The sequence below is a fragment of the Miscanthus floridulus genome, chromosome 8 (genome assembly GCF_019320115.1).
Source record: "Miscanthus floridulus cultivar M001 chromosome 8, ASM1932011v1, whole genome shotgun sequence".
Classification (NCBI taxonomy): Eukaryota; Viridiplantae; Streptophyta; class Magnoliopsida; order Poales; family Poaceae; genus Miscanthus; species Miscanthus floridulus.
Genome location: NC_089587.1, coordinates 66,151,856 through 66,168,293, shown reverse-complemented (window position 1 = coordinate 66,168,293; position 16,438 = coordinate 66,151,856). Strand labels below are relative to the sequence as shown.

Genomic DNA, 16,438 nt, shown 5'->3' with positions numbered 1-16,438 from the left:
TGTGCATTGTCAGCTTGGGCCGAGCCTTTGTTTGGGAAGCCAGTCTACGAGGGACCTCAGGTTTATGAACCCGACACATCTACTCTCCGAACAATTTATCTCATTGGTTCAAAATTGAATAGAGATGAAAACCTTCAAAATTGACTAAAAATTCATCTAAAATTGCTTCTGAAATGATAAAACTAAATTTAAAATTTTCATCACATTCATCATCTAATTCGGCCCGTCAGCAAATGAGTGGCCCACGATCCATTTCGCATTTGCGCTTCGCGTCCTCGTGGCAAAAAAATCGGCCCAAGGACCATAGACGCGCTACGCCCTCTCGCGCGTTTGCGCTCCGCGTCCTTGTGGCACAAAATGTTCCCAAGGCCACACCTGGGCCTAGGCCAGAATTCTACTCTGTGCGCAAGCTCACCCGTAGGCCTAGCTAACAGCCCAAGCGTTCTCAGCCATCGATCTGAATCGGACGGTCGGCCACGCTTCTCGCCCGGAACAAAATCGGGTCGCGCCGCTCCCCCAAAAACCCTAACTCCATTTTACTCTCCCTCCCCTTTCTCTCAGAGCGCCCCGACGAAGCTAAAGGCACCGTGACGCCTAAGAGGGGGGTGAATTAGGCAACTTAAAATTCTAACTCTAAACTATGACCTCTTTTTCTAACCTTAGCAAAACATTTGCAAAAGATAAACTATCTAAATGTGCAACTACGGTTTTGCTAATGTGTTGCTTTCTCTATCGCAAAAAGGAATAATGTAATCAATATAAATGTGGAAGCTAAAGAGCAAGGTAGAGATATGCAAACTCCCATCGATGGCTCTGTTATTTTTATCGAGGTATCGAGAAGCGCGCAAGCTTCCCCCTAGTCCTCGTTGGAGCCCCTCGCAAGGAATCCCTCGCAAGGGCCAAGCTCTCGATCGGGTAACTCCGTGGATAGCCTCGGGCCTTCCCCACACGCAAGTGGGTCTCTGACGTGCCTTCCGGCAAGCCTCTCCAGGATGCTCCCCACCGTCTTCACTATCAAGCTTCCGGCTGAAACGCCGAGGGCCTTGGATATACGGTGGTGGCCACACCACAAACGCGGTTGGTGTGATCTCGCAAGACTACAAGCCCCGCCGATGTACAACAATGGTGCATGCAAGCACCGAGTGGTTAGAGGTATGTAAATCTCACTAAACACTAGGTCTAAACCTAGAGCAAGCGTATAAGCGATGGTCTAATCAACCTAAGCACTTCGCAAAGCACCTACGCTAATCACCTAATAAAACACTAAGTACTATGTAAGTGGAGATCACTAAAATGGTGTATCAACACCCTTGATAGTTTCCTTAGCTCCACACCCCTCAAATGGCCGGTTGGGGGTCTATTTATAAGCCCCACTGAGAAAGTAGCCGTTGGGGACGAAATCCCACTTTTCTGCTACTGACCGGACGCTTATCACGTCCTGACCGGACGCGTCCGGTCGTCACAACCGTTGAAGCCGCGAACCATTGATCGGATGCTGCCAGCGTCCGGTCACCTGCCACCGGACGCGTTCGATCGCAGTTTCATCGCTCTGGAACCTCTCTGTACTCGATCGGACGCTGCTACCCTGCGTCCGGTCGGTTTTGCCGTCAGCGTCCGGTCGCTGCTGCTGATGCCTGTTTGCCGAGCCTCTTGATCGGAGCGACCGGTCACTTTCCTCTAGCGTTCGGTCCAGCGTCCGGTCACCTCTGTGAGCTCATTTTTTCGCGATCTTACGTATGGCTTGGTTCCTATCTTCGTGCTTGGACTTTACTTGATATCTTGGGTCTTCTCTTGTGCTCCTAGGGTCTTGTTTATGGTGTTGATCATTGGATCATCACGTTGCCTTTGTCCAAGTCACGTCTTGCATCCTATTGAACTACAAAACAATCACTTGTAAATTCATTAGTCCAATTTGATTGTGTTGGTCATCAAACACCAAAATTCAAAGTAAATGGGCCTAGGGTCCATTTTCCTTACAGAAGCGACGGTGGAGCGGCGGACGGAGGAGATGGCGGCGCCGCCGTGCGCCCCTTCGCTGGTGCGCGCGTCCACCCGAGGGTGAGCGCGCCGACGTCGAAGGGTTGTGCGGCGGTGCCCTTGCGCCTGCACGCAGAACATCAAAGGCGCCGGTGAGCCCACGGCTCGGCCGGTCTTCCCGCGCGCTGGTGAAGCGGCGGCGGGTCCTTCTTCCCGCTCGCGGCGGTGTTGACGGCGGTGGTGACGGTGTTGACGACGACGGCTTTGATACCATTGAAGAATCTGAAAGTACTTTTAGGCATAGATCAGTGGGTAATACTTAGCTTAGATAGAAGACTTGGATCGTCAAGCGTAGTCGCAGCCACGGCGCCAGAGCGACGTGGCCACTGGTGTCGGAGTAGGGGAAGCCGTGTAGGCGCGATTCAGTTGCGCCGGCGAAGGCGATGGTGCTTCCCGTCGCTAACAGCGCGCTCTTTAGATCGGACTAGGGCTAGGAACCTCGGTGGGGCTGGCGGCTACGACGAATCTCATGTCTCGAGCCCCAGCCCTCACCTCCTATTTATTGCGCTGCGCGATGGGGACCATCAGCTAGAAGAACAGCTGGACGTCCTCGATTAAGGCGCGGATCAAGGATCCAATTGACCATTGGGCCAAATCGGTGGCGATCAATTCTTACACTTTGATCTCTCTTCTTCGTAATAACGAGACCAACACGAAGAGGATTCCACGCATGCACGTCTCTTTTTATTGCCCGGTGGAGGGGTACGTGCGCGTAGACGAACGTGCTTGCAGCGTCCTGCTGGCGCAGTGGCAGCCGGCGGCGGCGGCACGGATCGGAGGCCGGACGTGCATGCTAGCTCCTTGGTGACCGTGCACGTACGGCGACGCCAATGACGACAATTTGGGATCCTGGCAGCTCTTGTATACGTGGGTAAATTAAACTGGTCATGCATGGAAGCAGCATCCGTACATCCTGATTCTATTCCTGAACGTGACAGCGGGCTTGTGGCGACGGCCAACTAGAAAATTCGGGCGATCAGGGTTTTTAATTCCGGTATTATAAAAATTTCGACCACCCCTGAAATTATCGAATTTCGTGAAATTCAGCCAAAAAATCATCCATTTTTATTTAGAGAATAGCACATGAAGTATGTTTTTTTCTAAAAAAAATAGATCTAAACCAATATTAGTATGATTTATGACTACACATTTATTGGATAGAACAATATGCAATATAAACAATAGAAAATATGAGCCTAGAGTTATATAGCACATGTATTAGTGTATAACGAAATTTCGGATTTTTCTTTCGGCCACCACCGAAATTACCAAAATTTGTGATATAAATTTGCACATATCTCAAACTGTAACCTACTTCCTCTCACACAAATTAATTAGCTTTTAGAGTTGTCCTAAATCAAACCCTTTTAAATTTGACTAAATTTTATATAAAAATATATTCATGACAAAATTAGTAAGGCTAGATACAACAGTAAACATATCTTTATATTATGCTTTTAGTCATTTAGTGTCACACATGTTAGTATTTTTTAAAAAATTATCATTGTTTCAAATAGCCGGATATAGCCACTGCTGCAACCAGACTGTCTTCATGGAGACTAAGGGCTAAGGTAATCTACTTTTAGCTCTAAACCTTTCTTGGGCTATTAGCTGAATTTAGGGTGCTAAATCTGCTAAATAGCATCCCATTTAACTCGATAACCAGGGGAAACTGAACTGAAATGGAACAACAGTTTTACACTTGCACTATACAAAAAATGATTTTAGAAGACAGCATGTTTTATTTTCGGAGATGGACATTTTTTCCACCATTTTCGTAAATGATCTAGTGCTCAATTGAGGCTCCCGCCAAGGCAGACCTCTTAAAAGGTCCATTCCTATAAATCAAGACTTATGGAGACGGTCTTTTTAGGAAGTCTAAAAAAAAGAAGTCTACCTCTAAAAAAACTATTTTTAGAGCCATCCTCGTATATGACCCGCCTATGTAATTCAACCAGGAAAGACTAAGCCCAAAGCCCACTGCATAGGTCCGCATATGTAACTTCCACAAGCAAACCCTAACCTCTATTGCATTCTCTCTCGGCCGCCTGTCTCTTATTAGACCGACTATGCTTCCTCTCTCACACCGATGCATCCCCATCTCTCCTCTCCAGTGGTAATACTTGGCCCATCCTACAGTGGCGGCGCTTGCGCAGGCCCCCTCTAAATCTGTAGTGGTCATGCAAGACAAGCCCCCTCCATCAACGGCCCTTGGTGCCCGCCCCTCCAGCCACGACGCACGAGGCCCGCTATCGTGGGTTTGATTTCACGGTAGTAATCTAACGACTTGATGTGGGTCGATGCGTGAGTCTTCGATAGCTTAAGCACTCAAAACATAGGGGGTTTATCTTGGTTCGGGTATCCAAGCCCTACATCAGTAGTGGTGTTCTTTGTGTTAGGAATGATCAATCGAGTTACTACAACAGAGAGAGAGAGGTTGTAGGAGAGCACTATGCTACTGATCTAGGGTTTGATCGGTTTCGATGGGTTCCGTCCTATGGCTGATTGTTTGGTCTGGGATTCATCCCCTCTACTAGAGTCCATACCCAACCTTATATGTCGGAGGGTGGTGGTCAGTACAAGTTACATGGTTCAAGGGATTCTAGGGCTTCAGTTCCTAATCTTCAGTTGGTGGCAGCACCGGGCGTCGTCCCTCATTCCATAGTGGTCGCAGATAGCCTCCAACTGCCTCTGACATCCTCTGCTACAGCCTTGGACATGACTTCAGGTTTTGCCTGCTACTATTGAACCTTCATTGGGTTTGCCTTCTCATGGTGTCTGTTGCACGCCAAGGGTCTGGTCGCATGCAGGTTGAGTCTCCCATGCGGGCCCAGACTTGTCCGCGTAGCAGGTGCACCGTGATTCTTGTTGCGTTGCGTCACGCTGCGAGCATGACCCTATGCTAGGAGTGGCCGATACGGCCTCACGTGAGCAAGGGAACAGACCCCCAATAGGGCCTGGCACCCTGTGGCTTTGCCTGCATGTCAGGCTCTAGATGCCTGACAGATTCCGGATGGAAACCATAGCCCAAGCAAAGGCCTAGGCGCGCGTCATAGCCCTTGGTCGGTTGCCACCTCCCAAGGTCGGGAGACACCTTGGCCTATCTAGGCCCCCAGGTGCGAGTGACCTGGGTGAGGACTTATCCTCAGCTCATTTCCCAGGTGCTAAGGCCTTCTTCCGAAGTGGGCCTGCTAAGGTCCATCCAGCCATTCGTTAATGGGCCTGATGGTGCGCACGAATGCACCCAATGGATATAGCCACCAAGCCCCTGCATGATTAGAGAATCAGTCAGGGGTTGAAACGGACTGTTATGGTACTAATGCAGAGGTTTAATCTACCCTATGTTTAAAATACTCGACATCCACCCTCCTCACCGGTGACCCATCCGCGAGAGGTGAGACTTGCGTCTTTTCGGCTGGTATTAAAGCCGGCTGATAGGCCGACTGAAACTGGTTTGCTGTGAGAGAAAAATACTGTAGATTTTAGCTGATAAGCCGGCCCCATTCTAGATTTCATCGATTTAAATATTCCTTGGCTCTCGAGATTCAACGCAAGGGGAGCGGCAGGTCGGGGCGGCGACAGCATCACAGCATGACGCCACGGCCAAGTCTAGGGGTTGCAGCGGCGGGGACACGTGGGCACTACGACCGCATCGGTCGCGGATGGCTTCTCCAACGCTGGATCCACTCTCGCGCAACAAAGACAACATTGACAGCATCACGTGCGAGGAGACGGCATCGGAACGGCATTGGCTTCGAGCGATGTGAGCAATGGCTACAACATGAACGAGGCGGCGGTGGCAGCGGCGCGGTGGCTGCTCCAGCTCTGATGGGCTCAAATGGACTTGACGGGCTGGGCAGTGGGCTTTTAAGTTTTTTTTTTTAATTTACGAAGACAGACTGTGTTTTTCTTGATTTACAGTGATGAAGTAACGGAGGCGGCAGTGGTGTCTGCCTCTCTTAAACACTTTTGCCCGTCTCTTAAGATGAATTCTGTAGTATAGTGTTTTACTCTTTTCTATCTATCCTAGTGTTCTTCTTCCCTTTGCTCCATTCAGACTTCAGAGATATATTGCAGCCCGTGTTAAGGACGGAGGAAGTATCTATTACGATGTGAACAATCAGTTGGCGCGAACTACTACCAAATTGTATTGGTGCTTGTTTATCTCGCCACAGTTGGCAAGAATATAAGAACGAGATAAGCTTGTTTGGGGCCAGGCTAACTACTTTGACAGGTCGTCAATCAGTCAGTTACATTGCCTAACCGACTTTGTCCATTGTGCACACGGTCCAACCTAAGCTGCCCATGGATGAGTAGTTTTGACCTACTACATAATCCATCATCACTGATCACTTATCCCAATCATTCAACTTCTATGAGCAAGGGAGTGGACATGTGCCTAATTTTTCATCTTCAATTTTGACTGAAAAATTGTGCGGTTTTTGAGTCCGTGTTCCGGCTTCCACTCAGAAAAAAACTAGACTAACACCCCTTTTATTTTCTCTTAAAATAAAACTCGTGGCAAAGATTTTGTTGTCCTCTCAAAGAAATTAATCCAAGAGAAGGATGTAGAATCTGCACATTGGCGGTATGCATCGCAATCACAGGAGGTTCCATTCTAGCTGGTTAATCGTAGAACCTATATCAAATTTCAGTCGTGCAAAGCAGCTAATTATATCTTCTCAGTATCTTTCTCATGCTGTGTTTTTTTCTCGAACAGGATACTAGTGGGTTACAGTTACAGTCAGTCAAATTAAATGAGTATGCAGCTAAGTAGAATTATTCACTAAAAAACACAATCTCACAAGTTCGTATATACATCTCAGATCCAAAATTCAGGCAAACAGAAAGCACACTCTAACCAGAACTAATGTTCTTTTTTGTAACCAAAGACACACAACTATGTACTATACACAACGATGCACATTAGTACAGTATATATCAAATCCCAAAACAGAAATGTAGGTGATGCATAATCACCATGCATGGCCTGAACAATCCAGCCAAGAAATGGAACGTTTCAGCACCCAAAAATGCATTGCCATCAGTGCTGCTGCAGCCTGTAATGGCTCATCCTTTCCTGCTGAAGGAATAGGCAGAGGCGGTGCTCTGCTCGTCCCTGTGCACGCGGCTCTTGCCCTTGTGCGCCACGAACATCTTCCTGAGCGCGCGCATCATGGCCACCAGCCCCGGGGGCCGCCGCCGGGAGCTCCTGGACGCGCCGAGCACCGCGCCGACGACGGCGCCGGCGCCGAGCTGGTCCTTGTCCTTGCCCACCCTCCTCGCCCCCTCGGCGGCGGTGGCGGCGGCCACGGACCGGCGGCGTGACACGTCGAGGGACCGCCCGAAGAGCAGGTCCTCGCCACGGGCCGCCGCATCGTCGTCGTTCAGGTCCTCCCACAGGCTGTCCATCCTCTCCTCCTCCTCCTCGCCCTCGTCGCAGAATCTGGCGGCGCCGGCGGCGTAGTCGCTGAGCGCGGGGGAGCACCCGCCGTTGAGGCGGTGGCGGGCGAGCAGGACCCGGTCGCGCCACGGCGACGCGGCGCAGTCGGCCGCGGAGAAGCTGCGGCGGATCGGGGACGACGACGACAGCAGCCACACGGGCGGGGACGAGGACGCCGACGCCGCGCACGGCGGCGGTGCCAGGTGGAGGAAGTCCCTGCCGCGCGCGCCGCCGCCAGCGCCGGCACCCAGGAGCTGCGGTGGCGGCGTGGGGAAGGTGAACTCGTCCTCGCCGTCGCCGTTTTCTTCTTGCTCCTGCTCCGGCGTGGTGGCGCGGGGCGGCACAGCCATGGCGCTCCGCATACAAGCGAGAGCCGGCGAGCGCGCGAGTGCGCGCCTCGGTTTTCTGGGAGGGAATCTATGGACCGCCTGCCTGCGTGCCTTTGTGTGCAGATGACGCCGCCGCCTACTTCATCTTGGTCGTCGTCATCGTCGGGTGGGGTGGGAGATCCAAGAACCAGGACGGAGATTTATGCACCGAGCTGTGGACGGACGGAATGACGGCAGCGCCCGCCGCCCGGTGATCCCGCGCTAAATCTAGCAGCACAATTTGCGTGCTCTGACGATGTCGGATCAGCGACGAATGGCCTGGATTAAAGACAGGGGAGTTGATGACGCCATGTATTTTTTTTGTTTCGCTTTCAATTTGATCTAGTATTAGAAGTTTGGAGCGTGGGTTTAATGTCATTTCTAATATAGAAAGCAGAGAAGAGAGCGTACAATCATAGGGGGTAAATTTTGAATTATACACTACTAACTGACATATATATGCTTTGCGATATATGGAAGATGTTTATTTATTGTTGTGAAACTTGGTCACTTTAGCTGTTTAAGACTTATGCCAAACCAGAAATACATTTATATTTAGAATAAGATGTAGCTAGTACCTTGCTGTCTGCTGGCCACAGCATGACAAGAATATATATACGATCATCTAGCTATCTAGGTCCTTGACACAAATTAAATTAGGTTAGTTATATAGTTGGTTATTATTGAACACCTGATCGACTTGACGAGATTTCTGTCATCTTCTGGTCGTCAACACAGCTGGGGCATCTCTAGCTCGGTGGTTCTGGTGGCCGTTGACTCATGAAGCAGAAGGTAGGTAGTAGAAACCAAAAGAGTTGGCATGCCGTGGGGGTCCAACCGTGCCAGATTTCAGTTAACCGCAATGCTGGTCAGACTCAGCAGCAGATTCGCGAAGTAGGCGTAATTGTAGCCGCCTGCCAGCTGCATGCCTGAACACGCCAACACAATAATGTGTGGATGCATATTTTGGAAAATTACATATATTTTGAGGGCCTTACATTATTCCATCTCTTGGACACTAGCTACTATCATCAGCCTGTTCGCTTGCTCGTAAACGATCGTAAATTTCCAGCCGGGAATAATGTTTTTCTCTCACACCAAACCAGCCACCAGTAAATAATCCACGATACGATACGGCCTCCCGAACAGGCTGCATATCGCTAGAGTTTGGACTTCGCCCTACCATTTGCACCAAACTTTATTGGACGGGTTTGTACGTGCCTACTAGCTAGCTTCCACAAGTCTTGCGTGAAAAGTACCTCTACTAGGACTAATAGCTGCTGACTACCTCTTATGATATATGCATATAAAAAATCAGATTGCTTTATTTTATCATCAAGCTTATGAACACCTTTTTTAATAATAAAATAATTAGCTTGGTCTGATGCATGTCTGAACTAGAATTTTATCCATTATCTAAACAAAAATAAATATTTTGTAGTAACGCTTTACTAGGTAGTCGGCCACGGGTATGAAGAGGGAGTATGGCGGGAGCTTCTGCGAAATAAATATTTAAAAAATAAGACATTAACCCAAGTTTGTAAGAAAGCCGTGGATTCACATTTTTGAAGGAGTTTAATGTCGATAAAGGCCTACTAGTTCATAAGGCTAGTAAAATTTAAATTAAGAGATGGTTCTGAAATCTAATTCCGCGAAGGTGTCTTTGTTCGGAAATCTTTCTTTACAGCAACAATATCCGAATTTCTATAACATTGTTCGCAAGAAAAGAGGCAACATGTCTCTTTTAAAAGGGCAGTAATAGGGATCAAATTGTTAGAATGGAATGACTAGTAGCGCCATGTATTGCCAATGTCAGTTTACAATCAGGTAGAGACATGGCTACTTGGGCTTTGAACAAGAACGGTTCCTACTCAATTAGCTCTATGTACACGTTATTAACTAATACAAGCACCAACTTCTTATAGAAAATTTGGCGGGTTAAATTACCTTTTAAAATTAAAGTCTGTATGTGGTTCCTCAAAAGAGGTGTGATACTAACTAAAGATAATCTTGCAAAGAGAAATTGGCAAGGGAGCAAACTTTGTAGTTTCTGTAGTAGCCATGAAATAATTCAACTCCTTGTTTTTTGGGAAGGCTCTTTGGCGGGGCTTATTTGTTGTTTTTGGTATTGTTCCATCTCTCAGTATTGCGAATCTTTTTGGAAGTTCATGTAAACAGGGAAGAAAAAGAAAATAGATTATTTTTAGTAACAGGGGTAGAAGCCTTATGTTGGTCTATTTGGTTGACAAGAAACGGAATTGTTTTTTTACAATTGTGAACCTAAAAACTTTGTGCAAGTCTTACTCTGAGGAATTTGTTGGCTTCGTAATTGGACTCAACTCCAGCGCTATGATGACGGGAAAGAACGCATCGTCTTCACTTGTCGCACGTTGGGTGGCCTTATGTGTTTAGGATTACAAACTAAGTTTTTTTTAGCATATGAGACTTTTTGTTTTAAGCATTTATGTGTTGTATTAACTTTGGTCTGGTTTCAATTCTCAGATGAAACCAGCGGATGTTCTTCTATTATTGAAAAAACAGGTACATACGTACGGTGTTCACGGATAATTAACGTACCTACGACAAACCGTATATAGATAGTACCACTCGTGAATTAGCTCATGAATGAACATTGACACTAACTAGCTCGTAGAGTTTGCAAATACCTTTTTTTTTATAGGCAGTGCTAGCGTCCGGACGTCCGGACGCCCGCGCTGCACTCCCGTTTCTCACGCTCGAGCCAACACGCACCCACCCGAGCCTGCATTTCACGCACCCACGCGAGGCCTGCGTCATCCGGACGACGCTCGCGTTGACAGACCGCGCGTAGGGACTGATCGCGCCCCCTCTGCTTCTCACGCGCATTGCAACATATACAATACCCGATTGACTTTTGCAACATCTAGATAAAAACACTTACAACATACGTACGAAACAGTTGAAACACTTGCAAGATACATCCGAAACACTTGCAAAACACTAGAAAAAACTTGGAAAACACGTGTGTAGCCATTGCAAACATATGCAAACACCAAGATGAAACATTTGCAACATACGTATAAAAACACTTGAAACACTTGCATATATATGCAAAATCTCGATCTAGTTTTGCAGCATCCAAATAAACACACTTACAACATACGTCTGAAACGAATAAAACATTTGGAACATATACTTCAAACATACGTGTATAGCCCATTACAACATGTGCAACATCCCGATCTACTTTTACAACATTCTTATGAAACACTTGCAACATACCTCTAAAAACATCTGAAACATTTGAAATGTATACTTGCAACATGCACTGTATCTCAGTGCGGCCTCCACCGCCGTCTACATCGGGGCGCCGCAACCATAGCAGGAGGTGATGCCAGAGGGATTCTGCGCTAGGGCCTGACGCTTCTCCTTGCATAGCAACCTCAGTGGCTAGCTGGCGGCCGAGGGAGCAGTCGCCATGCATGGGAGCGGCGGTGCCCACGCCGTTAGGCGAAGTGGGCCGTAGAGAGCAAAAGTAGTGGGGCGGCGCGGTGGAGCAAGGGAAGGAGCAGCGCGGGGTGACCGTCAACGGCGGAGCGGGCCGCAGAGCAGGAGCAATGGGGCGATTGATGGAGCAGGAGCAGGCGGGGTCACCGTCTGCGGAGCAGAGCGAGACAGGTCCCTCGTTTCCTTCTCATTTCCTTATCTAACCAGCCCAACAGAAGAGACGGATGTGGATACCGTAACAAAAAACGAGCGGGCGCGGAGCAGATGTTTATTGGGCTGGTATGCAGGCCCACAGAGGGGTATTCGGACGGACAGACGGCCTGTAGATAGCATTTTTATTTTTATTTTATTGAGAGAGAGGAGGGTTTGCACGTACATGGGCGTTCAGGTTTGGTCCAGTGGGCCGTGCGGGAGATATAAACGGGGAGGACAAGGAAAGAGAAGGAATTCCGAAAGAGAGATGCAGGCCCGGGGACGCACCGTTAGCCTGTTAGGCCTATCAGCCCACTTCGAGAGTATGCTTAGTTAGTTAGTTTTTTTTATTTTCCCCTCAAAAAAAGTTAGTTTTTTTTTGCTCGAAAAAAAAGGTATGCCTAATTAGTTAATGATATGATATATAAACCGTCAATCCATGCACCTGCACAAGTTAGAATTTTATTATCAGGAGACATACATGTGAAGGGTGCCTTCTAACTCCAACTCTTTGCTATAGTACCCGAAAGAACCAAAGCCGATGAAGTTGGGAAGAGAGAGAGAAAAAAGGATATCTGCTTGTAGGAGACGGAACCGTTTGAAATCATGCCAAATTGAACAAGGTTGAAATTGGTGCTTATCCACTACAACGAAATTGCTGTTTGTAGTTGGTTAGAATGTCAGATCTCAATTTATAGGGACGGTTGGTAATATGGTTTGCCTCTAAAAATGATTTATAAGAATTAAAATCGGATGTAAACAATAGAAAAATAAAATCCTAGGAGAAGCCCACTAGGAAAGCATCACAACCATGTGCCCCATGCGTTTCCTAGGATTTGGACTCACTCTTGCCTCGCGCAATCATCCCATACCACTACATCACAGAGTAACTTCTACAAATCTTGAATTAAATATTTTGTCTCCCAAATGATTTGAAAAAAATGACTACAAAGTTTTAGATCTAATATACTGTATATCACTGTAACTTTTGTGTAGTGTGTTTCTCCATCTTAAGTCGTTTGAAAAAATTAGAAAAAAAAAAGAATTTCAAAATATGATATATGAAAACATGTTTTGGGGACCTTGAACAACTTTAAGTGAAAACGTCGTAAAGTATAAAGTTATAGATCTCTTCGAACTCAACAACTTTTTGTAAACTTCGTCTTCATCTGATGTCATGTGAAAGAAGTTAATGGATTTTTTCTTGTGCTAATTGTAGAGGTGGGCCGAATTACCAACTGTGGCTGAAACTCGATGGCCATAGGTAGCTGGTGTTCCTGAGACGCCCTTGAAAAATGGAGGGCATTTCAAGAGGTGGTTGGACATATACCAATAGCTTCTAACAATCTGATTTATAGAGGCAACTCATCTCTGAAATTATTTATAGAGGCAATCGTTTTTCCATCCGTTGATAAAAAAAGAGAGTGAAAAGTCATTTCTACAACAGTGATCTACATGAGTACGTTTGGCGAAAGGTGTTTTCACTCGATATATTTTTTGCAATCACCTAAATTGTGTTTCTTTTACTTTTTTTGACACCTTGGAGATGTTTATTTACCTATTTATTTATTGTTAGGACTAGTGGTTATAGTATTTCCCGTAAGGTAAGGCGAAAGCTTGTTAGGTGAGGTGGGGGTTCCCGTACCGTGGAAGTGGAAAGTATACTACTCCCTCTGTCCTAGCAAAGTATTTTATCTAGATGTTGCAAAACTAGATCTGGTGTTGCACGTGTTGCTGTGGGACCCACTGCTGTGGCTGCTGAGCTCGTGTGCATGCGCGTGGGAGCGGAGGGGGCGTGAGTGATAGGCGTGGGAAATGGAGCGAGCGTAGATCGAGACGCGACCCCCGCTTGGGAAAAAGGAGCGGCGCGGGGCCCCACGTGAAGCAGGTGCTGGTGCAAGCGTGCGTGTGGGCACATCAGCATGGGACACGGGCAGACGTAGCACACGCGGGCGTCTAGACGCTAGCCTGACCCGTGCTTATTTTTAGATGGGAGCTATACTAGGTTTTGAACGAACTCATGAATTATTGAAGCTGTATTAGGCCTTGTTTGGTTGCCAAAATTTTTGGCGAAATGCTACTGTAGCATTTTCGTTGTTATTTGATAATTAGTGTCCAATCATAGTCTAATTAGGCTTAAAAGATTCGTCTCGTGGATTTCGTCTAAACTGTGTAATTAGTTTTATTTTTTATTTATATTTAATGCTTTATGCATACGTTCAAAGATTCGATGTGACGGAGAATCTTGAAAAATTTTGCAAAGTGAAGTGCAACTAAACGGTACCTTATAGGTTGGTTGGAGCAAAATAAAGCAGCAGGTGCGGCACACGGCATCCATCCACGATCCATCCACCTCAGCACGTACATACAGACGTCGTTTGCTGTTAGGAACAAGCAACGCCATTTCCATTTTGAGTCAGCATCGTACGTATTGAGCAGACGGAGCACTAGTTGAAGTAGCATGAATGAGTGACTGGTTTGGCTGGCGATGACCTGGTTGGTAGGAGTACCGAGTACGAGATGGGCCGGTCGGTGCGGTGCCTGTCGCGTGGCCAAACCGCCATGCCTTCCCTCTCATCCCTCCCTCACAGCGACACCGCACACACGGAATGGACGAAGCGGCACAGCAATCTCCCGCCACGCGCTCGGAAGACGCCTATTATTCCTTTGCTTCACGCATTCCACAACCACCACCGTGCTCATCTCATCCATCCATGAATCATGCATATTCTTTCTTTATGTTATTGCTCGGTCGCTTCCTTACAAATACAAGCTGCTTACTTACATGCACACACGCCACAGCACGTCCCAATTCTCCATCTTCTTCGTCTCTAACTGACCATCCATCCATCCATCCATCGTCGTGATCCATCCATCTTCAACAACCAAGGTCGTCCAAGCCCCCTGATCGATATGGCCTCTTCTTCCTCCTCCGCCTCGGTCCGGCAGAGGCCAGCCGCCGCCGCCGCGCCCGGTCAGCAGCAGCAGCCACCACAGCTCCAAGACCAAGCCGACCAAAGCCTCCTCCCGAACCAAGACTCCTCCGGCTCCCCGCCTCCTCCTCCTCAAACGTCGGCGCTGTCCCAGGCGCTAGCCTCGACAGCGAACCTAGCCAACCTCCTCCCCACCGGCACGCTTCTCGCCTTCAACCTCCTCGCGCCAACCTTCACGAACCACGGCGCGTGCGACGCGACGACATCCCTCCTCACCCGGGCGCTCCTCGCCATCCTCGCCGTCGCCAGCGCGCTGGCCTGCTTCACCGACTCCCTCAAGTCCCCGCACGACGGCCGCGTCTACTACGGCGTCGCCACCCGCACCGGCCTCTGGCTCATCGACTACCCGCCCGACGCGCCGCCACTTCCGACCAAGAACTACAGGCTCGCGTTCGTCGACTTCGTGCACGCCGCGCTGTCCGCCGCCGTGTTCGGGGTCGTCGCCGCCAGGGACAGGGACGTCGTCGCGTGCCTGTGGGGCCCCGCTCCAGGCAGGGAGATCCAGGAGCTCATCGACGTCCTGCCGCTTGGTGTTGGCGTGCTCTGTAGCCTCCTCTTCGTCGCCCTCCCCACCAGACGCCACGGCATCGGATACCCCGTGGTTGCCAACGCCGCCGCCGCCTCGTCTTAATTAATTTCTTTATTACTATTGTATGTATACTGTATATAATACTCCTATTTGGGTTGAGAGGATAAAAAAAGAGGGAGTCATCATATATATACTCATACCACACACACACTCAACTGCTGATTAATTGTTCATCGTTATCACCACTCTGTAGCAGTTCTATATATATACATTTATTTAATTTGATTTGATTTCAAGACTTGATGTCAAAATTATTATATTCCATCCAAAGTTGAAAGTGCAGAGCCTTCGTTGCTCAAAAAAGTGTGCATGGATCGGGAGCCCATGAATCTGCATTTCGGCAGTCTGGGGTCGCCGTTGGGTTTGCCGGTAGCCGCAACAACGGGCGCAGCGCTGGGTACGTGCAACGTCAAGGCGCAGGCGGACGCTACGCAAGAAACGACCGTTGCGGCGCGACAAGACGAAATTGTGGCTAGGGTTTGCATCCCCCTTGACTCCGCCGGTCATCCGGGCGGGGCCGAGGCTGCGGAAGTCACGGACGCCAGCAACCGTGCTATCTATCAGGAGGAGCAGTCGTCTTGTGGCCAAGCCGCGGGCGGCCAATGCCACGCTGCAAGCGTAGTCCGTCCTAATGCGGAAGCTCGGACTGGCGGTCAATGTCCCGCCGGCGGATAAGGAGGCCTACGAGAAATATTTGGCGATCTTCGCAGAACCGCTAACACCGTCGAAGCTGGAGGCAATACAGATGCTTTTCGCGCCTGATTTTGATCCCGTGGCCATGAATCTGAACTTGGCCGAGTTGGAGGGGGACGTGCTGTAGTGGAGCCTGGGACCTTTGTCAGTCGCGCCCTTTGTTTCTCAATGATATCATACAACTGCGTTTGTTTGGAATGTGTGCGGGTTGAATGACCATGCCCGTCGCAATGTCGTTAGGGACCGAGCAAACACCAAGTTCTTTCACCACATGGCCGAGGGAGATGTTGTGCTCGTCAATGAGGATGATGTCATGGAATGGTGGATGCGCAAAAGAAAGCTCGTTGTCAAACTGGCGAGAAAGGGGTTCCATTCGCTCTTCTTCCTAGTTGGCTGGAGACCGTGGAAGGAGAGGAACTCGTGCACTTTTGATACAGTTTCTATTGACGCAGCTGGTCTGGCTTGCTCGATCTTGGGCGAGGCCGAGGAGTGGTGTTTGGCAGGATACAAGCAGCTCCTATCCTTGCTAACACTAACGTAGTCTCCATGGGTCATTCCCGTCGCCATGGGTCATTTCCGTCGCAAGCATAGTAGTATGTAAATCAAATTCGCTTACTGCCCGTGGGCCGTTGTGCTT

The 16,438-nt window shown here is 48.6% G+C and overlaps 2 protein-coding genes across 2 annotated transcripts; one reads left to right on the top strand and one right to left on the bottom strand.

Moving 5' to 3' along the window:
• Positions 1-6,893: 6,893 nt before the first annotated feature.
• LOC136472387 (uncharacterized) lies at positions 6,894-7,957 on the bottom strand. Its single transcript, XM_066470095.1, has one exon. The coding sequence runs from the start codon at positions 7,840-7,842 to the stop codon at positions 7,108-7,110; it is 735 nt and encodes a 244-aa protein (XP_066326192.1). The 5' UTR covers positions 7,843-7,957; the 3' UTR covers positions 6,894-7,107.
• Positions 7,958-14,237: 6,280 nt separating this feature from the next.
• On the top strand, positions 14,238-15,338 carry LOC136472386 (protein DMP3-like). Its single transcript, XM_066470094.1, has one exon. It carries the CDS (start codon positions 14,440-14,442, stop codon positions 15,148-15,150), a length of 711 nt encoding a protein of 236 aa, XP_066326191.1. The 5' UTR covers positions 14,238-14,439; the 3' UTR covers positions 15,151-15,338.
• The last annotated feature ends 1,100 nt before the right edge of the window (positions 15,339-16,438 follow it).